General features: G+C 37.8%; 1 protein-coding gene and 1 long non-coding RNA gene across 2 annotated transcripts; both read left to right on the plus strand.

Annotated features, from left to right (window-relative positions):
- Positions 1 to 9,018: 9,018 nt before the first annotated feature.
- LOC125477493 lies at positions 9,019 to 11,790 on the plus strand. Its single transcript, XR_007258551.1, has 2 exons — positions 9,019 to 10,170; positions 10,979 to 11,790. It is a non-coding gene; the product is annotated as an uncharacterized LOC125477493 (long non-coding RNA).
- A 2,345-nt stretch (positions 11,791 to 14,135) lies between these two features.
- LOC103949200 lies at positions 14,136 to 14,456 on the plus strand. Its single transcript, XM_009360305.2, has one exon. The coding sequence runs from the start codon at positions 14,136 to 14,138 to the stop codon at positions 14,454 to 14,456; it is 321 nt and encodes a 106-aa protein (XP_009358580.2).
- The last annotated feature ends 8,875 nt before the right edge of the window (positions 14,457 to 23,331 follow it).

Here is a 23,331-nt window from a genome sequence, read left to right on the forward strand (position 1 = left end):
TTCTCATGTCCCTCCGTCTGTGTGCTTCCCTGTCATTTTCAAATATAAATTAGAGAGAGAAAAAAATTTGTACTTTTTTCTAGCGGTTAAATTAAATAAATCGATTAATCGAAAGAGATTTGAGGCACATAAACAAGAAATTGTCTGATGAATGAGGCATTTCTCAACTCACTGTTTTCAAGTTCAATCAACTATCTAAAATTTTTAGTGTACGTCGTTTAAAATCATTGGTCTAAAAATTCTTGTTTAAGCGTTAGGTAGCTGGTCATCGTTCATATTAATTCTAGGAGTTTAAAAATTAGAAAAGGGTGTCTGGAGTTGTTTAGGCGCCTAGGCACCCATATAGACTCGTCTATCTATCTGTTTAAGTCGCAACTCTCACTTAGACAAAAAATAAAAAACCTTCATTTTGCATTTTATTTTTTTTCTAATTTGTAAGAGACTTGTTTTTATTTATTTTTTTTAACAAACGATATTATCTACACTACAAGGAAGGGGTTGGCCTTAGCCTCACAATGAGTTAACAATAATGTGGTTCAAATTTATCTTTGGCGATAATCGAATCCAAGACCTCTCAATTGCAAGTGAAGAGAAATACCATTAGACAATAATACTAAGTGACAATTGTAAGAGACTTGTTAAATAGTCGAATGAACACATTATATGCTTGTTACCCATATTTTCATTATGTTATAATATTTTATCATCAGTATGTCATTTATTTTGCAATTTATGTATTATAATACAATTATGTATTTCTTAAGTAAAAACAGACATTTATTTATACGATATATAATAAATTTTCTCATGTCTGCCTAGGCTCTTGACTAGCCACCTATGTGACATCCCACATCGCCCAGGGGACTGATCCTTAAATGATATTCCCATCCCTACCTAGCGCGAGGCCTTTTGGGAGCTCACTGGCTTCGGGTTCCGTAGGAACTCCGAAGTTAAGCGAGAAGGGGGCTAGAGCACTCCCAGGATGGGTGACCTTCTGGGAAGTTGCTCGTGAGTTCCCAAAAACAAAACCGTGAGGGAATGGTAAGCCCAAAGCGGACAATATCGTGCTACGGTAGTGGAAGCGGGCCCGGGAAGTGATCCGTCCCGGGTCGGGATGTGACAATTTGGTATCAGAGCCTATCCCTGGCCGGAAATGTGCCGACGAGAACGTTGGGCCCCTAAGGGGGGTGGATTGTGACATCCCACATCGCCCAGGGGACTGATCCTTAAATGATATTCCCATCCCTACCTAGCGCGAGGCCTTTTGGGAGCTCACTGGCTTTGAGTTTTTTTAGGAACTCCGAAGTTAAGCGAGAAGGGGGCTAGAGCACTCCCAGGATGGGTGACCTTCTGGGAAGTTGCTCGTGAGTTCCCAAAAACAAAACCGTGAGGGAATGGTAAACCCAAAGCGGACAATATCGTGCTACGGTGGTGGAGCGGACCTGGGAAGTGATCCGCCCCGGGCCGGGATGTGACAATTTAGTTAGGAAATATCCTAGTAGTGGTGGTGGAGATGGCGGTGATGACAGTGGGTGGTGGTGGCGACAACGACGGGGGAGACAACAATATGTGGTAGCGACAACAGTCGTGATGGTGATAATGATGGTGGATGGTGGCAGTGACAAAGGCGAGGGAGACAATAGCGTGTGGTGGTAGTGGCAGCCGCAAAGGCGGGGGAGACGGCAGTGTGTGGTGATGGTGGTAGCAATGATGGTGCATTGTTTTAGAAATTTTTACCTAGGCGTTAGGTGGCTGGCTACTGCCTTAATTAAGATCTAGATATTTGAAAATTAAGGGAGGGTGCCTAAACTCGCATAACCTGCCTAGATTGGCCTAGGCAGTTGCTTAAGTTGTGACTTTCACTTGGACAGAAAATAAATCACTTTCGTTTTGCATTTTATTTCTTTTAATAAATTGTAAAAGACTTGGTGAATAGTTGGATGGACACTCATTACATGTTTGCCGGATGAACACTCATTATATGTTTGCCGGATGAACACTCATTATATGTTTGCTTTTCATGTTTTGAATATGTTTTAATACTTTATAATTTATAAATCATTCTATTTTGTAAATTGTATATCCTTATATGATTATGTAATTTTTAAATATAAAAAACACTTGTTTATACAATGTACAACAAATTTACTTAAATCTATCTGATCAGCCTAAGGCCTCGTCTTGACCTCGACTAGCTGCCTAGACACTAGACCCCAGCTCACTGCCTAACTAGTGTGTATCGTCTTTTAGAACCTTATGATAGTGATAATGATGGTGGGTAGTGGAGACAAGTGTGACATCTCACATCGCCCAGGGGAGTGATCCTTAAATGTATATTCCTATCTCTACCTAGCACGAGGCATTTTGGGAGCTCACTGGCTTCGGGTTCCATGAGAACTCCGAAGTTAAGCGAGTAGCGCCCGAGAGCATTCCCAGGATGGGTGACCCATCGGGAAGTTCTCGTGTGAGTTCCCAGAAACAAAACCGTGAGGGCGTGATCGGGGCCCAAAGCGGACAATATCGTGCTACGGTGGTGGAGCGGGCCCGGGAAGTGATCCGCCCCGGGCCGGGATGTGACAATTTGGTATCAGAGCCTAACCCTGGTTGCGTGTGTGCCGACGAGGACGTCGGGCCCCTAAGGGGGGATGGATTGTGACATCCCACATCGCCCAGGGGAGTGATCCTTAAATGTATATTCCTATCTTTACCTAGCACGAGGCCTTTTGGGAGCTCACTGGTTTCGGGTTCCATGGGAACTCCGAAGTTAAGCGAGTAGCGCCCGAGAGCATTCCCAGGATGGGTGACCCATCGGGAAGTTCTCGTGTGAGTTCCCAGAAACAAAACCGTGAGGGCGTGATCGGGACCCAAAGCGGACAATATCGTGCTACGGTGGTGGAGCGGGGCAGGGAAGTGATCCTCCTCGGGCTGGGATGTGACAACAAGTGGAGGTGGTAGCCACTTATCGTTGAGTTTTTTTTAGATTTTTTATTTTTAAAATCTCACTCATTGAAATTTGAAAATGACAATTATTTACAGGGAATTTAAAATTGGAAATTAGAGGTCTCAAATCATAAGTTTTTTTCTACGCAAAAATTCTAAATTTCATCTTTATGAATTCAAACAAGGAAATAGGTGCATGTTTATAAATTTTGACTTTTATTCAAATTTCAATTTTATTTTCGTCATCCAAACATAATGGAAAATGTTAGAAAGACCACATATTGATACTATATTGATGCATCATATGATGTAGTAATTGATATGTGCATGCCATATCAATTAATGAGTTTTTTTTCATTCAATTCGATTATATGTATCACTCACCGCTGTTAGGAGTATTATATGAATGGATAAGATGTTGCCAAATGTCAATAGATTAGTCTTGCAGTTATAAGGTTGTTAGAAGATAGCTTAGTTAGGAAGCTGTCTTCATTAGTATAAATATCCTTTGTAATAAAATAGTTATAGTAATGAGAAATAATTAAAACACAATTCAGAAATTTATCTTGCTCTCTAAGTACTCTTTCCCTCTTCATTTCTCTTCCTATCAATCTTCTTCTTCTCTGATAACTGTTTAGATTGGTTTACATGGTATCATCGCCGGAAAAAGCATAAAGCTTTGGGGTGTATCGATCTGGGATTTCTGTATATCTTCCGCTTCTGCTCGCACATATATATGTGTTTCTCTCTTCTATTTCTTTCTTCTTGATTTGGGTATTTTCTGCTCGAGTTAGGGTTCATTCGTTTGTGTTTGGTTTTCTGCACACCAAGTGTTCGACGTTTGTTCTCTGTCACTTTCGGTGAAGCAATTCTACCAAAATGGTGACCGTGTCTCAGTTGCAAATCTTGCAATCGCCTATTACATCTCTTCTCTCCTCCGTCTCTACGTCCGTAACCATGAAGCTGGACGATACCAATTACTTGACTTGGCATTTCCAAATGCAGCTTTTGTTGGAAGGCTATGGCATTATGGGGTTTGTTGATGGGTCTACTCCTTGCCCTCCTCGATTTACTGATGTGATTTCTGGGGATTCTGAAGTTGTTTCGGGTAGTACTACTGCACAAGTTGAATCTGATGCATACCGGATTTGGAAAATGCATGACAAAGCGTTGATGCAGCTTATTTCTGCTACTCTTTCGCCTCCTGCAATTTCTTGTGCAATTGGGAGTATCAGTTCTCTGGATTTGTGGACTCGTCTGAAAGAACAATTTTCTACTGTTACTAGATCCAGTATTTTCCAGATGAAATCTGAGTTACAAACTATCAAGAAAGGTAATGATTCCATCACTCTATATCTGGAAAGGATCAAGGAAGCTCGCGATTATTTGTCTGCTGCTGGTGTTCATTTTGACGATGATGATATTGTCATTCTTACATTGACTGGTTTACCTTCTGAGTTCAATACCATTCAGTCAGTCATTAGGGGTCGTGATACTGTTATTTCATTGAAAGATCTGCGTTCCCAACTTCTTGCTGAAGAAGCCATGCTTGAAACTATGCATTCTGCTCCTTTGCTTACTGCTTTGGTTGCTCAACAGCCAGGTCTTCCTTCTAAGAATTCTGGTGGTTTTGTGTCTCAGAATCATAATTCCAATTATCAGTATAATGGTTCTCGAGGGTTCAATAACAAGAATAAAGGCAGAGATCGGTTTCATTCCAATAACAGGTTTGGCACCAACAAGTCTTTCTTTTCTAATTCTGGTCCTGGAATTTTGGGCAATTCTCCACAACAGTTTGGTCCTTCTTCTTTGATGACATGCCAAATCTGTGGCAAGGCTAATCATCTTGCCACTACTTGTCGTTTTAGAAATACTTCTGTTTCTCAAGGCTGCCAAATCTGTGGGAAAAATAATCATTTTGCTGATACTTGTCGATTTCGGAATACTGGGGTGAATTCAGGATGTCAAATATGTGGGAATTCTAGTCACAGTGCTGAGTTTTGTTTCCAGAAGCGTTCTAATGATCCAATGACTGCCTTGTATGCTCATACCAACTCTGGAAATCAGTCTAGTTCTACTCAGTCATATGGTCTATCTCAGCAAGTTTGGCTCACTGACTCAGGAGCAACTAATCACATGACCACTGAGTTGCAGAATCTGTCTCTTGCAACTCCTTATCCATCCACTGAGACTATCCAAGCTGCCAATGGTGAAGGTTTAGCCATATCTCATATTGGCTCTACCACTCTTCACACTCCATTACAGTCTTTGCAATTAAATTCTGTTTTATATGTTCCGAAATTAACACAGAATCTGCTGTCAGTTCATAAAATCTGCTTGGACAATAATTGTTGGATAATCTTTGATGCCTTTTGTTTCTGGATTCAGGACAAAACCACAGGGAGGATACTCTACAAAGGACTGTGCAGTAATGGGGTGTATCCGATTCTGTCTTCCACATTTGGTGCTTCTTCAAAACATGCCTATGCTGCTTATCTTGGACAACAAGTGAATTCCAGACTATGGCACAATAGATTAGGTCATCCTTCTAATCCTATAGTATCTCAGATTTTAAGAAAGTCCAGATTGTCTTGTAGTCCTGATTCTTTGCCTCTGTTGTGTTCTAACTGTTTGGAAGGCAAGTTTACCAAACTTCCTTTTCCTGTGTCTCAGTTTAAGTCTGTAAAACCTTTTGAGATAGTTCATAGTGATGTTTGGGGTCCAGCTCCTTGTTTGTCCATTGAAGGGTTCAAGTATTATGTGACCTTTATTGATGAGTGTACTCGTTATACTTGGATTTTTCCACTAAGTAATAAAAGTGATGTTTACTCAACCTTTGTATCTTTCTATCAATACATTTTAACTCAATTTGCTGCCTCTGTGAAAACATTACAAACAGATGGGGGAGGGGAGTATATAGGGAAATCTTTTCAAGCTTTTCTTTTGGATAAAGGCATTCTTCATCATATGTCCTGTCCTCATACCCCTGAGCAAAACGGCCTAGCTGAGCGCAAACATAGACATATAGTTGAGACTTCCATCACTTTGTTACAAACAGCTTCTTTACCCTCTCTTTTTTGGTCCTATGCAGTTCTTACTTCTGTCTATCTTATCAATAGGATGCCATCTTCTACTTTGGATAATAAATCCCCATTTGAGCTACTGTTTCATGCCATTCCTGAAATTCAACATCTTCGAGTTTTTGGTTGTTCTTGTTTCCCACTCTTGAGACCTTATAATCGTACTAAACTTCAACCTAGAACTACCAAATGTGTCTTCTTGGGGTATGCTTCTAAGTTTAAAGGGTACATATGTTTTGAGGTGACTAAGAAACGGTTCTATATATCAAGACATGTTTTCTTTGATGAATCTGAATTCCCTTATTCCACCTTAGTGTCTTCTGTTAAACCAGTTCATTCCCCTGTTCTTCCTTCTTATGTTTCTACTTCTGGTTTGGTACCAAACAATGATAATGTGCTGGTTGTGCCTTCTGTTTCTTCTTCTCGTATGATGGAGTCTAGGTCATCACAGTCTGTTCCAACTAGTCCTTTAGCCCCTAGGTGTCACTCTCTCACTGCCCCCAGGTTGTCAAATGGTTCTAGTCTGTCTATGCCCTCTGCACCGTCTGGTAGTCATACTCTCCCTGGTGATCTTCCTGAGGCTGCCCTCATTACTAGCACTGCAGATCAGTCCGTATCCTCTCCTGTTCCTGTGGTTTCTGAATTTCAGCCTGATCACCTCCAAGTTGTCCTCTCTGTTCCAACCTTTAATTTGCATCCAATGCAAACTCGATCGAAGAGTGGTATTTCTAAGAAAATTGCCTTCTTATCTGTGGTTCATGAAAATGGAGGGGCTGATCTCACTAAAGTGGAACCTGCTACTTATAAATCTGCTTTGACTTCTCCTGTGTGGTGTGCAGCCATGAAAGAAGAACTATCAGCTCTATATAATCAAGGTACTTGGTCTTTGGTTCCTCTTCCTTCTCACAAGAATTTAGTGGGCTGTAAATGGGTGTTCAAAATTAAGAAGACTGCTGATGGTTCTATAGGGAGGTATAAGGCCCGTTTAGTTGCAAAGGGGTTTAATCAAGAAGAGGGTATCGATTATGGGGAGACTTTCAGTCCTGTGGTAAAACCAACCACTGTGAGACTTGTCCTTGCTTTGGCTGCACACTATGGCTGGTGTTTGAGGCAGTTAGATGTGAAAAATGCCTTTTTACATGGCATTCTGCAGGAAGAGGTCTATATGTCCCAACCTCCTGGATTTCTTGATACTAAACATAAGGATTTTGTTTGTAAGCTCCATAAGTCCTTGTATGGGTTGAAACAAGCCACTAGGGCCTGGAATGACCGATTTACCAAGTTTCTCCCTTCTTTAGGTTTCCAGTCCACTTATTCTGACTCTTCACTGTTTGTCAAGCATGCTGGTGATTCTGTTGTGATTCTTTTATTGTATGTTGATGATATAATCATCACAGGAAGTGTCAGTCAATGTGTTACTGATGTTATTACTGCCTTGGCACATGAGTTTGATATTAAGGACTTGGGACCATTGCATTATTTTCTGGGGATTCAGATTGTGCAGCAACCCAATGGGATTTTTTTGTCTCAAGAAAAGTATATCACTGACCTTCTCACCAAGTCAGAAATGCTGTCTTCCAAGCCTTGTGCTACTCCCTGTTTACCTTATGCTCGTTTATTGAAAGATGATGGGCAACCATATAACAATCCTGCAATGTATAGGAGTCTTGTGGGGGCTCTTCAATATCTAACATTCACAAGACCTGATATTGCTTTTGCAGTGCATCAAGTGAGTCAGTTTATGCAGGCCCCGATGGAATCTCATTTTCTGGCAGTCAAGAGGATTCTTAGATACCTTCGAGCTACACAAGGCTTTGGCATTCGATATGTTAAGGGTGATTTGGATCTGAAAGCTTTTAGTGATGCAGATTGGGCAGGGGATCCTAATGATAGACGTTCCACCACTGGTTTGGTTGCTTTTCTAGGCTCGAATCCGATCTCATGGTCCTCCAAGAAGCAGCAAACTGTCTCTCGGTCATCAACCGAGGCTGAGTATCGGGCATTGTCTTCTACAGCAGCTGAGATTGATTGGATTAAACAGTTGCTAGGCTTTTTGCAGGTTTCTATATCTGACACACCTACTCTGTATTGTGACAATCTTTCTGCTATTGCCTTAACCTTGAATCCTGTCCAGCATCAACGAACCAAACATATAGAGGTTGATATCCATTTTGTGCGCGAACGAGTTGCTAACCACCTTCTGCAAGTGCATTTTGTCTCTTCTGGTGAGCAGTTTGCTGATATTTTCACCAAGGGTTTGTCCGCGCCTCTGTTTCAGCTCCATTGCAACAATCTCCGGCTCAGTCTCTGCCCCTGAGCTTGAGGGGGGATGTTAGGAGTATTATATGAATGGATAAGATGTTGCCAAATGTCAATAGATTAGTCTTGCAGTTATAAGGTTGTTAGAAGATAGCTTAGTTAGGAAGCTGTCTTCATTAGTATAAATATCCTTTGTAATAAAATAGTTATAGTAATGAGAAATAATTAAAACACAATTCAGAAATTTATCTTGCTCTCCAAGTACTCTTTCCCTCTTCATTTCTCTTCCTATCAATCTTCTTCTTCTCTGATAGATTGGTTTACAACCGCATCATATAATATAATAATATAATATAAATATATGATCTCTCTAGTATTATTCAAATTTCAACTAGACCTTGATGGTGAAATAAATATATATACCCTTTATATTAGACCAATTAATGCACAAGTCATAGCTTGCAAGTTATTGCAGAATGGGTGTAAGAGACTGTAGACATAGCTTTCGTCAACTAATTTAAGAATGGGGTTGTTTCTTATGAAACTATTAGCTAATGTAATACTATCAAATTTGAAGTCAACCTTAATCAAAGGATGGGGAAATTATATGACAATCCGTTTCAGAATTTACGGAATAAAAATGATATTTTTGTAATTTCATTAATTTTGGAATGTTTGTTTTGAAATGGGTTGCTTTTAAATCTTAATTGATGTGCCAAGGGGCTCACCTTCTGTTTTCTTTCCCCCGGCTCCCCTTCTCTTTTTTCTGCCATGTGGTAGCTCCCACACCACCCATCACCTCACTTTCTCTCACCGAGTCACTCTCTCAGCTCTCTCATTCTCGGATCCCTCTCACTCTCACATATCTCTCTACACCCATCTCTCCCCTCCCCGGCGATCCGCACCCACACACCCATACACCATCCCCTCCGACAAACCACGACATCAACACCATCACCTGAACCTTCCCTCTCCCTTTCCCCCGTCCCTGTGAAACACCGGGACACCCACATCACACCCAGGTTTAGTGAGCCGTGGAGTCGAGGTCGAATATCTGGCCGATTCCTTCCATATCACGGCAATCAAAGGTAAGGAACCTCTCCCTCTCACCTCCACCTTCAGTTTCATGGTTAAATCGTACCTTATAGTGTTGGTTTGCCGTTGACCGGAGCACAGAAGGCTCCGACTTCCTTCCCCAGCGAGAAACCAATCCAGGCCTTCGGGCTTAGGACTTTTGGGCTGGGCTGTCAAGCCCAAGGCCCGTTGAAACTAAACCCAAAAACCCAAAAGGATCAGGTGTGAGGACCTGCACTTAAAAAAAAAAATACTTATATAATAATTACGTGTTGATTATTGTGGTTAGTTTCATTGAACTTTGTATTATAAATTGTTTAGATATTTTCCATTGGTAATTTATAAATTACTTTATACAGTGTTTTATACTGTAGATGGATTTTCAGAAGTGACCTTGGTATCCAATTTCATCACATAAATTTAAGCCCAATTATTTACCCTTACCAACAGTTAGTTAACCTTACTAATGTCAGCCGCTTCCAATTCTTCTTCCTTACTTCTTATTTATTCTCTTCTTATCTCCACGACCAGGTGTAAAGGTCCGAGGCCTTCTCATTTTTGTTTCTCCATTTGATTGACAGCTCCTGCTCTCTAGCATCTAATATCCCATATGCTAGTATACTATATTATATTTTAAGTACTTGTTCAGCACTCTAAGAAGCTGCTGCCTTCTCCGACTATAAATAGGGAGCTGCACCTGCATTTCATTTTAGACATTAGTATCTTATGGGGAAGAGAGAGAGAGAAGGGAGTAAGAAACCAGAAGCTGAGGTGCTTCTTAATCGGCGGTGTCAAATCTGTAGCAGGATAAATATGGGTAATGATTCTCATATTTTCTTTAGTCTTTCCGTAGCTCCATTTAATGTAGAACTCAGTCGTGTTTCATCTCTGTTGCATAGACGTTTGGCTATCAGACTTTACAATTGGAGATCATCTTACCTACACAAAAGTGATAGGACTGAACCTATACATAATTATCACGTGCTAAATATGATCTCTTACCTTTATTAGCGGTTGTTATATAAAAGAGGGCTTGAGCATATTAATTCGAACGTATATCTTTCTTATTGGTTTGACAGAAACTATATATGTATATGCTGGTATTCATGCATATAACTTTGCACAAGCCTGAGTTAACCAAGCTAGCTTTCTCGGCATGGAACTATCTGCATATGTTCTTAGGTATAGTTTCAACTGTATCAAGTAAAGCATGTGTTTGGAGTTGATCAACATATAGTAACTTGTGAATTAGTATTGCGGAAATGATAAACTTAAATGCATTAATTAGGATTAGAGTTCATGTCATGCATTTGGTAATTTGCTTATATATGTGGTTTAATATACTTATTCATTAATCATATGAAAGACTTCATTTAATTATTGGCTAAAGTTATGTTCCCAGCTTATACACCATGAAGACAGCATGCATATTTATATTTGTATTTCACATGTCCCTTGTTCTGCAAGTTGTACCCATTCAAACGTTCTGTTATGACCATGTTATTATTTTAGATCAACCAAAAGGGCATTTGAAATGGGTGTTGTTAAGTTAGTAATCTCAAGTGCTTTGACTGGGATTAAATTTCTTGTCTTGCATATAGTGATTTTCTTATACTTGTGAATAGGAGCTTATCACAGTTGTGGTTTCTTGTGTTATTATCTCGGAGCAATGCTTTGGAATCCAGGTAGGGGAATTTGGGGAATTAACTGATTGTCTTTGTTACTTGTATTTCGTGAAATATTGTTATGTGAACTTGAGATATATTCAACTATTGACTTAGATGTGATTTGTTATGTGGTATATTATATATTGGCATGATCATTATCATTTGTCAACGAAGTAAAGGAGTTACTTATGTTGTGGGAAAAATGTGGAAATTAGCTTTTGTGTAGTTGAGTTTGTTCATTGTGAAACCGGTTCCAAGCGAGCCCGAAGTGCACAGTAGAATAGGATATCGACGGGAATTGTCGATGTGGGTGATTTGCGCTGGAGATCAATGAATCAGATAAGATGACTAGCAAAAGCGTTATGAACTTGGGTTAGTTGATGGGGGTTATTCTATATATTAAAGCACTCGGGACCACAGGGATAAAATGCATGGTATGGGACATGCAGGTCTGGTTGCTTCAATATATAGATTAATGGGTTGGGTAGAAAAGAAGTTTTGTTCTTGCATTACATTACTCATAAAACATTCATAACATTAATAATATTAATCACTTGAGGCCTTGGGCCCTATTGAGCTTTTAGCTCACCCCTTATTAGTTGTGTAATTAGTTGTGTTACAGGAGATGTGACAGGAATCTAGTGGCTGATTTGGAAGAAAGAGACTGCTTATAAATAGTTTTAAACTTTTTAAGGGGTGGTTGTCACTTTCTTTTATGTGTAATGACTATGTAAATTATTTTGTTTAATGAAAAGTTTTAGTTAAACCCAGTCACCTGTTATTATCTTTAGGTTGCTCTTTTTATGCATGCTCGGAAATTTTTTTTTTAATTTAGGGCGTGACGTCAGGCCTTAGGGCCATGTGGAACTTGGGCCCTTGGCTTGTGGAACTCGAGCCCAACCCAACCCATTTATTTAATTAATTTAATTTAATTTATTTTCTAAAACCCTTACCTTGGGTCGGGCTTTCAAGCCCAGACCCTTTGACCTATAAACCTGGGACCCTAGCCCCTTGGGCCTCCGACCCGATAGCCTCAAGCCCAATACCCTTTAAACACTAAAATCCATTGGACCCAAACCTTTTAGGCCCAACTTGGTTGACCCAAATCCTTTGACCTGGTTGGCTTGACCCGACCCGGACCCGTTAACCCGGTTTGACAGTTGACCCGTCAACGTTGACAATTGACTTTGACTTTGAATTTGATTGTCAACGGTCAACGTTAATTTTTGTTGACTTTTTTCGGGTTTTGTCTGGGACCCCTCCTAGGCTAATTTCGACATCCTAGACTTGTTTATGACGTCCGTTTTCTGCAATTCAATCGTTTGAGTATAGTTTTGTTAATTGTACCCTTTATGTGCTTAGGTGCAATTATTAACGGCGATTTTGTCATTCTTATTTCGTACGGCTCTACGACGATGGAGTATCTGTGAGTGGATCCCTTTTAAAATGCATGTTTTAATAGTAGAAATGCATACCCGGCTGACTTGACCTGACTCAGACCCATTGACCTGTCAATGTTGACAATTGACTTTGACTTTGACCGCTTAACGATCAACGTTGATTTTTGTTAATTTTTTTCGGGTTTCATCTGGGACCCCCCCTAGGCTAATTTCGACGTCCTGGACTCGTTTATGATGTCCGTTTTTCCAAATTCAATCGTTTGAGTATAGTTTTGTTAATTGTACCCTTTATGTGCTTAGGTGCAATTATTAGCGGCAATTCTGTCATTCCTATTTTGTACGGCTCTACGATGACGGAGTATCCGTGAGTAACCATCTCTCACTCCGTCTCAATACTATTGAGAAAATGATGTTCTGCTCTATAATCTGCATTCCCACCAGCAGTATGTACTATTTCCCAATTTCAATAATTTCTTCTGCTACAAAAGCAGTCAATATATGCGAAGCACGAGTACATGGCAGACAACTATTGCAAGATTGTGTATTTTTTTAACAAGTCCGGAGAGTGATGTAATATGAACCCGAATCATATGAGGAGTTTGCTCATATAGCTAAAGCAGACAAGTGAAACCTAGCTTGTTGATTTGGGTGTTCTAAAATCTAATACAACAGTTGAGTTGATCAAAAGGGCAACTCAAGAGTCAATATATGCGAAGCACAAGTAAATGGCGGCACTCCTGCATTTTTGAAAATTTTATTATCAATTGGATCTTGTACGAAGCTGTAACTGTAGTTACTACATATAATGGACCACGACATCAGATCTTTCGACAGAAAGAGAGAACGTGTATAAACACCTAGAGAGAGAACGACCCCAGCAAATAGTAGCCGATTATTTTTTAATCAAATTTTCTAACCAATACAAGGTTTTCTCTAGGTTTTGATGCTAAATAATAACCATGGAATCAAAGACTGATATGGGCAGTGCAGAACTATCGACAAAAATTCGACAAACAGAATTGTAGTTAACACAAAAATGCACCCTCTCAACTCTAACTGATGCAAACTAATATAATAATATCAGATCGCATAACGATATTTACGTTTCCATGTGAAGGATTACTATGTAGTTTACTTGTATAACGAAAACTGATGCTTGAATGAGACCTATCTGTTAGTTATTTGCATTGAATCAATCGTCAACCAAGGCCTAATAATAAAATGAGCAGCCTCTTCTAACTAGTTAGGTAAATAACGCATTGTTAAATAAATGCGCTAACAGCCTCAGACTAAACTAATTAGTACTTAGATTCCGAAGCCAAGCCACGAATTGGAAAGCCAAGTCGAATGCTTCTCTTAGTCTTTTGTACGATCTCTCTGTGTTTAGAAAAACTAGGGCAATAAACAAAGTTGAATCAAAATAGCCCTAGAAAGAATCGCTTTGTCTCACTCTTCGTTGCACTTTGGCAAGAATCCCATACCTAACTTTTCCCGTGTTCAACAAGAGTACGTACGAGCAATAGCACAAATATTTTTCTTGATTTCCCCCACAAAGATTTAGCACACATTGATTCCCTCTTGTATATAAATGTTTCAGAAAGCATGCAGAATTTTCAACACACTCAAACATATATAACACAAGTCCTACACAAACACTTAATTAAGCTACTCAGCATACACCACTCACAGCCTTTCACATTAACTAGTACAAGAGAATGTCTAGCACAGGAGTTACCGCGATAATGTTTCAGTGTGTGTTTGAAGGAAGCCTGTCAATGCAAGACACCGAAATTGAACGAAGGCCATACCATAAGAACTGCAGTTGCGCTCTCCACTCCAAGTCTGGTGTTTGCTCCAACGCTTGTCAGCGAAACCTTTCCTTTCCAAAGAAACAGTTAGGGACCAATCGTTCCTTATGCATGCAGGCTATTGCAACAACTTGCAAATTGTCTTCTGCTCTCGTCACATCTACATCCACCGGAAACAGCGAAAGTGTGACTGGGGTTCATAATACGGCCTTGTCACGGAGGCAATAGATTGAAGTTTTCAGAGGCTAGATTGATCACACGACGATAATTAGTTAAATGAAAATAAAAAGGTTGGGAATTGAGAAGCAATTTTAATTGTTAGTTTCTCATAAGCTTATGAATATATTCTTGTCCATTATTACTGTAGTACTCCAGCACTAGTACGTACTACTCAAGTTCAGATTGATTTTGAGGAATGGTGCTTGTGGGTTCGTTTAATTTCTTCTACAAATGTAAATTCTGTTGTTTACATATTTTTCCTGCAACTAAACATTGTTAGATTTCTCATCTACAATCTGTAAAACATCCTTTCAGCACCACCACTGAAGTAATTTATTTTTTCACGTTTGGTAGATACCTTGCAAGTCATTAATATTTGATGAGCCAAGGAAAATGTTTTCGTTTTCGTTTCGCCTCATTGCACAAAATTTCCAAGTGAAGATCCTAGTTTATTAGTTTTACACAGGCCAAGAAAAAGCCTCCACTTTCTTAAGTAGGCATGGACAAAATGCAGGCGTGATTTTTTAGTTTTCAGTGGTATAGATAATTCTATATGCAAAAAGAAGCAAGTTAAAGAAGAACAAGAGAAAGAATTTCTTTTTCTTTTTGTCAAATATTTTAGATTAATAAACAAACTCATAGGCTATACATATACCATCAAGAGGAGAAGGGTAGTTTCAGTTGATCACTTCAATTAAAATTTTATTTTTGTTTAATGTTTTATAATTAAAGCCTAATTAGGAAAGAGAGAGAAAAGAGATAGAAACAAGAATTAAGAGAAGATGTCAATGGAAAAAACAAAAAAAGAGCTAAGAGAAAATGAAAAGTGATTAAAAGAATATTAGGCAAATCATTTCGAATATTTTAAATTTAAAAAAAAAATAAAACATTCTTCAGATTTTGTTGCATATTTCTCTCTGAAAATGTCTTCAACAGAGGAAAAATGCGACCACCTCTCACATTGTGTGAGTTATAAACTTTTTAGTAAGTTTCACATTTGAATACGAACTTAATATTCTTAATTTAAAATATACTTTAGGGAAGGAGAAAGGTTTGAAATGAGATTTAGTGCAAGTGAGTAAAAAAAAAAAGACTCTAACCACTAGCTATGGCAACCCACCATTTGCAGTTACATTTTTAATATGAGAAGGACAATTTATCATGCCCCACGATAATAAAAAGTAAAATTGCAAGACATACAATTTTTTATCCCTCCCTTCAGTTATATTGAATTTAGGAAAGAATGGCTAATATTAGGCGAAGGCATATCAGTTGGTTATACCAACTGGTGCAAACAAAGATCATGCAATGACTATTGGTAAATTAGTTTGGTCATTTATAGCATCTCAGTAAGTGTGGGTAATCACGACATTTGGGTTGAGATAATTTTAAAAATAAATAAATAACTCTATAGTCTAAAAACCATAAAAGCAACTGAACAATGGACAACTAAAAACTTGAACAAATACAAGAGTATATGTGACAGTACTCCTACATTTACAAAACTATAGTGAAGGAAGCATTTGCCTCCTTGAAGGAAGTTGGTATTCTACTCTAAAATTAACTAATAATTGAGAGAATAGCTCAACTGCTAATAAGCTCTTGTAATATTTTTTAACCACGCACCTTAAAAGCTAATACATATAGAACTCAAGATCACTTAAAAACATCCGTTAGACAACTAATTATTACTTCACAATATTAATTAATATAATATAAAGCGAATGTACAGTGCAAGAACAATCGATGAAAACTTTATGGACAAACAAAATTGTATTAAAAACCAAAGATTCAGCATCTCAACTCTAAGCGGTGGAAACCTAATATAATACCAATAACCACAAAATTGAATTTGGTGTCCACCTGAGTTTTTAATTTGTAGATCGTTAATTACTTGTATAACGAATTAAAACTGATGCATGCTTGACTACTCAGACCATTGTTGATTACGTAGTTCGTTAATTAACTACCTAGATTTAGCCGTCGATCACTTTTAAAAATCAAATCAAAAGAACAGACATTTTCTAAGTTTTAATTAGTTAGGTTAATAACGTCTTGCGGTTCAACCTATGTTCAAAGCCTGAAACCTCCCACTAACTAATACTTTGGATACTAAACAAAATGCCAAGTCGAGACTACACACTTGTATCTTTTTTCTATCTAAGTGGAAAAACTATGCCCCTCCTCACAAAGCTGAATTTTCCCTCGAAACAAACGCTTGTCTTTCTTTGCTTTCCACTTTGGCTAGAATCCCAGAACTAAAGTTGTCTCGAGTTCAACAAGAGCACGTTGGAAAAATAGCACAAATTTTTTTCTAGATTTCCCCCACACCTAAATTATAATTTTTATCATACACTGATCCCTTCTTGTATATATATAAAGGTTTTAGAAACCATGCAAAAGTTTTAACACTCTCAAACACAAGTACACAACACACAGCCTTAAGCTTAAACACAAATCAGTACGAGAGATTCAATTCAATTGGCGAGAATGTCTAGCGCGGGAGTTGCCGGAATGATGTTCAGGCGTGTGTTTGAAGGAAGCCTGTCAATGCAGGATACTGAAATTGAGCGAAGGCCATACCACAAGAACTGCAGTTGTGCTCTTCACTCCAAGGCTGGCGTTTGCTCCAATGCTTGTCAAAGAAACATTTACTTTCCTAAGAATCAGTCATGGACAGATGGCTCCTTGTGCATGCAAGTTTCTGCAGCATCCAAATGTTCTTCTCCTCTAGTCGGTGACATGTCCATGTCCACTGGAAAAAAAGAACATGTGAATGGGGTTCAGAATTTGGCCTTGTCACATAGACGATATAGATAGAGAGCTGTCAGAGGCTAGCTTGATCATACTTATTACGGGGGTGAGTTAGGATATATATTAGAAAGGTTAACTAGGAAGCTTCCTGTCCATAATATACTAAGTGAGAAGCTATTTTTCAAATGTTAGTTTCTCATCATCTTAATCGTATTCTTGTCCATGATATATATTACTAGTACTCCAGCACTAGTACTACTCAAGATCAAGTTGATTTGTAGGATTGGTGCTTGTGGGTTCGTTCAATTTCTCCTACCTGCATACAAATGTAAATTCTTCGATCAGAGTACACATTCCTCTTGTAATTATACATTGTCACATTTCTCTTCCTGGTTCTGCGTTATTTTTGGTAGACACGGTACCTTAGACGTCATTGTGAGCTAACAACAGAATTTCCAAAGCAAGGATCATCGATGTGAAACATGGAAACTGATGTGAAAAGTACCTCTCCCTATCTCAAGAGAAGGTGTTTCTTTTGTTCATTCAATAAATTTTTCAATTTTGTTTTATGATTTCTAACTAAAGCCTAAGAAAAGAGAGAAAGAGAGATAGAAACAAGAGTTGAGAGAAAGATGTCAATGAAAAAATAGAGGTAAGAGAAGAAAAGTGATTAATAGAATAAAAAGAAATTAACTTTTAAATATTTTAATTTATTTTATAACCATTACGCATATTCTTTCACTATCTCAAAAAGTGGAGGCAGCGAAAATGTGACCATTTTTCATATTTTCTCCACATTGCGAGCGTAGGACCTATAAACTCTGCGGCGGTATTCACATTATGTATATAAGGACAATTTTTTAATTGCATAACAACCCCAATTTCAGTTTTAAAATTTCAATTTTCTTCCGCTAAAAAGCAGCTCACACCTATAAAAAATAAAATAATAAAAATATAAAAAATAAAAATTGCAACATTACGACGAGATCCAAGTTTATAACACTCCAAGAAGATGTATTGGATGCCAAATCAAATTAAGGAAAGAATGCCTAAAAATGAAGCAAAGACATGTCAGTTGGTTATGCTGAGCAATAATACTATTTTATGTACCACATAGTACACACTTTCTAGTACGTCTACAATGTTATTGTATGTTAGATTCACCTATATTAGAAAATGTGTTAACAAATGTATCAGTTTTGTGTATGTAAATGGTATACCAAATAGTCCCAAAAAAAATAAAAATGATTAGTAGGTTGTTAATTACTTATATAACGAAAAAGTGATGCTTGAATCGGACCTTTGTTAATTAGTTAGTTAATTACCTAGATTTGGCTTTGTATTAATTAAAACAAAAGAACAACCTTTATGAGTTCTAAGTAGTTAGGTTAATAACGTCTTCCGGTTCAACCTATGCTCAAAGCTTGAAAACTCCTACTATTGTATAACAAAAGAACAACCTTTCTGAGTTCTAAACAAAATGCCAAGTCGAGACCCCTTTCTCTCTCTCTCTCTCTCTCTCTCTCTCTCTCTCTCTCTCTCTCTCTCTCTCTCTCTAGCTAAGTGGAAAAACTAGGCCCCTCCTCACAAAGCTAATTAAAAATGCCGTAAAGAAACAAACGCTTGTTTTATTCTTCTTCCTACTTTGGCAAGCAAGAATTTAACAAGAATAGAGTCCGTAGGAATAATATAGCACAAATATTTTTCTTGATTTCCCCCACGCCCAAGTTATAACTTATCATATATTCATCTCCTCTTCTATATAAGTGTCTTAGTAACCATGCAAAAGTTTCAACATACTCAAACACAACATACTTGATTAGCTACACTGCTCACTGCCTTTCACGGAAATTGAGCGAAGTCCATACCATAAGAACTGCAATTGTTCTCTCCACTCCAAGACTGGTGTTTGCTCCAACGCAGTTGTGCTCTTACACAAAAATTCATACAACAGATTCGATTCAAATAGAAGAGAATGTCTAGCACAGGAGTTACCATATTGATGTTTCAGTGTGTGTTTGAAGGAAGCCTATCAATGCAAGACACTGAAATTGAGCGACGGCCAGTACCATAAGAACTGCAGTTGTGCTCTTCACTCCAAGGCCAGTATTTGCTCCAACGCTTGTCAAAGGAACATTTCCTTCCCCAAGAAACAGTCAGGTAAAGGTAGTTCCTTGCGCATTCAGGTATCAGCAACTTCCAAATTCTCTTCTCCTCTTGTTGGCGACATGTCCACAAACACAGGAAACAGAGAAAATTCTAATGGGGTTCATAATTCGACCTTGCCATACAGACGATAGAGGTTTTCAGAGGCTACCTTGATCATACAGTGATTACGGGTGACATAGAAGAAATTAAAAGAAAGTGAGAAGCAATTTTAATTGTTAGTTTTTCATCATCATGTACGTACGTACTCCAGCAGTAGTACTGCTCAAGATCAAATTGATTTTGAGGAATTACTACTTGTGGGTTTTTTTTCTTCATGTAAATTCTAAAAAGAATACCTGTAATTAAACATTGTCACATTTCTCTCAAAATTCTATACAACCGAAACTTCATGCCAAATTCTCTTCCTCATTCTACAGTGTACTTTTTCTTCTCTTCTATTCCAGCTAAAACCTAATAGCTCTTATAGAGAAAAACAAGTTTTTTTATTGGTGGATGGTGATTTTGAACTTTTGAATCCTCCATGACTCGATTTATGAATTATTCAGGACAAATAATTATTCCTTTCAATTAATTTACAATCAAACATGACATAACATGCTAAAGAACCCTAAAAGGGGCTCATATTTTAGCACATTAGCAGGTGAAATATCAAAGAAGGCATCTTAGGCAAAGCATGATAAGTTGAAAGTGATTTTCTGCAGGTGTGAATAACTATAAGAATATGGGAGAAATCAGATAAAGATGAACACGGAAAAATTTATAAAGTTGGTAGAGATATTTATGAACAAGACTGGGAAAGAGAAGAAAATTAAGTTGTGGGACTTGAGGAAAATAAAATGCTTTGATTTTAGGTTTTTAATTTTTCAAATGGGTGTAAAGATAAATTTATATATTGAATTGAGTTTGTAAGAGTATTTAAGGTAGTAAATTTGAGTTTAAAGAGATATTAATAGTTTAGTTAGAAACCAAATAGGTGTAAAAAGTAAGCTGGGTGTAGAAAAATGTTACATGAGTTTAAATAAAATTTCACCTATTATTTTAACTACACATAAGTGGTAGATTGGAACAAAACTATTATTTTAACCCGTAGCCACATTGATCAAAACTTAGGTGAAGTAGAGGCAGCCACGTTGTGACCATCTAGTGCGATCACCTCTCACAGAAATTAGGTGAAATCCACAAATCTCATGCTATTTCTGTGAGAGGTTGTCGAACCAAGATCATCGACATATACATGACGGTACTTTTTGAATACTGAAATACTAAATGAAACAATCCCATCCCAACAGAAAGATAATATTAAAAGAGTGTCGATTTATGTGACATTTACGCACCCGTAATTTCTCAGCCAAAAAGACAGCGCAGACATATATTGATGAGATCCTTATTTGGCTGCGTGATAATTATTTAAAAATCTAACTCTCACAGTCAACCATAAAGCAACTGATCAGAGATCCAGAGAACAAGTTAAATCCGTGCAAAATATTACATAGATAAATCTTATTGGCGCCAGTAGCTTAATCAAATATGGTAACTAGTTCGAAGTTCCTACTTTTTAAATAACCATTAGCCTCAAAAGCTTAAATTGTTAAAACATAGAAGTGCAATCTTGCACATGAATAGACAGGCACATAGAAAGCAAACTTAGGACCATTAGCAAATAATGATCTAATACCATGTTAAACAACCGATATTCCAAAAGATTAAGGAGGTAAATGAACCAACAATTAATGCATAATGTAGGAGAAGCAAATTATGCAATGCAAAAACAGTTGATCAAAACTTGACCAGTAAAAAAAATTGGAGGAAAAACCAAAGATCCAGAATCTCGACTCTAGGTGGTGCCTTATAGGCTTCGACGTGAGTGAATAGTATGGGTAGTTTACTCTTGTATAACGGAAAACTGATGCTTGAACTAGGCCTATGTTAATTAGTTAGTTGCATAGAATTAACCGCCAACATTACATGCCTAATAAACAAATGAACAGCACTTCTAATCAGTTAGGTAAATAACGTTTTCCGGATTAATCTATGCTAAAAAGCCTGAAACGAAACTAATTAATATTTAGATACCAAAGCCAAGCCGCAAAGCAAAAGGCCAAGTCGACTACTTCCCTTTTTTTGTCTCTCTTTCTGTTTCCCTAGTAAAATACCTTTTGTCTTAGTCTCATGTGGCAAGAATCTCATACAAACTTGCCTCGGATTCAACAAGAGTACGTCGAAGAAATAGCACAATGATTTTTCTTGATTTCCCCCACACCCTGATTTATAATTTTATCATACATTAATCCCTTCTTCTATATAAATGTCTTAGAAACCATGCAAAGGTTTCAACTCTCTCAAGTACAACACACTTAGCCCGCACTGCTCACTGCCTTCCACACAAATTAATAAAATAGTTTCGGTTCAAGATTGAGAATGTCTAGCGCACGAGTTTCTGGAACGATGTTCCAGTGCGTGTTTGAAGGAAGCCTATCAATGCAGGACACCGGAATTGAGCGAAGGCCATACCATAAGAACTGCAGTTGTGCTCTACACTCCAAGGCTGGTGTTTGCTCCAATGCTTGCCAAAGGAACATTTCCTTTCCCAAGAAACAGTCGTGGAGCGATGGCACCTTGTGCATGCAGGCTTCAGCAACTTCCAAAACTCTTCTTGTTGGCGACATGTCCACGCTCACTTGCACATTCACTGTCAGTAGAAGAAGTATGAATGGGGTTCCTAATTTGGCCTTGTCAAGCAAAATGTAATTACAGATTTTCTGAGGCTGCCTTCACCATGCAATGATTACGGGTGAGTTAGAAGAAATATTAGGAAGTGAGAAGCAATTTTATTGTTAGTTTCTCATCTTATTCTTGTCCTACTGATACCCCAGCACCAGTACTCAATATCAAAATAATTTTTGAGGGTTTGGTACTTGTAGGTTAGTTTCTTCTACCTTCATCTGTGTAAGCCTACGGAGTACATATTCCTTTTGTAATTAAACATAGTCACATTTCTCTCAGATTTGAATACAACTGAAATTGCAAACATACACTAAACTTGTTCCAATCTACCCGAGAGTCGGGGTGTCTGAGTTTATATGTTCCTCTTCCTGATTCTACAGTCACTACTTTTGTTTTCAGTGTATACATCCAGTTAAGTATTTTCTTTTCGGAAGATACCTCTAGAAGTCATTAGTATTTGAGCCAAACAAATTTTTTGTTTTGTTTTTTTCATTAGTATTTGAAAAGCAACAAAAATTTTGACATTTCTTAATTGGGCAATGATCAACTGATGTTGTATGAACAAAATGCAGGCATTAGTTATTTTAATTTTTCTAGATTATGTAAACAAATATAGACAAACATGGAGAAGAAGTGCTCGTTTGGGAAGACCTTTTAAATGACTGGTTTTTGCAAGAAGCATTTCAAGTGTCTTTTCAGGATTAACTTACATTTTTACTAAGAATTGGTTTAAAAAATTTTTTATAAAAGTGTTTTCAATCATTTAAAAACACTTCTCAATTGAGCCCTAAAAATAATTCCATTTTGTTTTCCAAATATTTTTAGTTTAACACCTCTCTCTTTCTCATTCATACACATAGATACCATCAAATATAGAAGGTAGAATTTCCCGGACACTTCGACAAAGTCTTGATTTTTGTTTTATGTTTTCTAACTAAATTAAGAAAAGATAGAAGTGAGATAGAAACGAGAGGTAAGAGAAATGAAAAGTGAATAGAGTTAAAGACGAGAATTTAAACTATTTTAATTTGTTTATTGTTTCACATATTTCCCTTCGAAAATTCTTGAATGGAGCGGACACAACGCGACTTACCATCTCTACATTGTTTCTGTTAGAAACTGCAAATCGCTGACAAAAAATCTGGCCATTACCAAAGGGGGTTTTTCTAGTACCGGTGTAAAATATTTACTTGGGCCCATGGCTGCACATCCAAATGTACGTAGATCATGCATACCA

The sequence above is a fragment of a genome, unplaced genomic scaffold (genome assembly GCF_019419815.1).
Source record: "Pyrus x bretschneideri cultivar Hongxiangsu unplaced genomic scaffold, Pyrus_bretschneideri_v1 Contig1, whole genome shotgun sequence".
NCBI classification, from domain to species: domain Eukaryota; kingdom Viridiplantae; phylum Streptophyta; class Magnoliopsida; order Rosales; family Rosaceae; genus Pyrus; species Pyrus x bretschneideri.

What these genes read in the sequence shown, in the direction of transcription:
- LOC103949200 (XM_009360305.2), top strand. Translation starts at nt 14,136, where the DNA reads ATGTCTAGCACAGGAGTTACCGCGATAATGTTTCAGTGTGTGTTTGAA.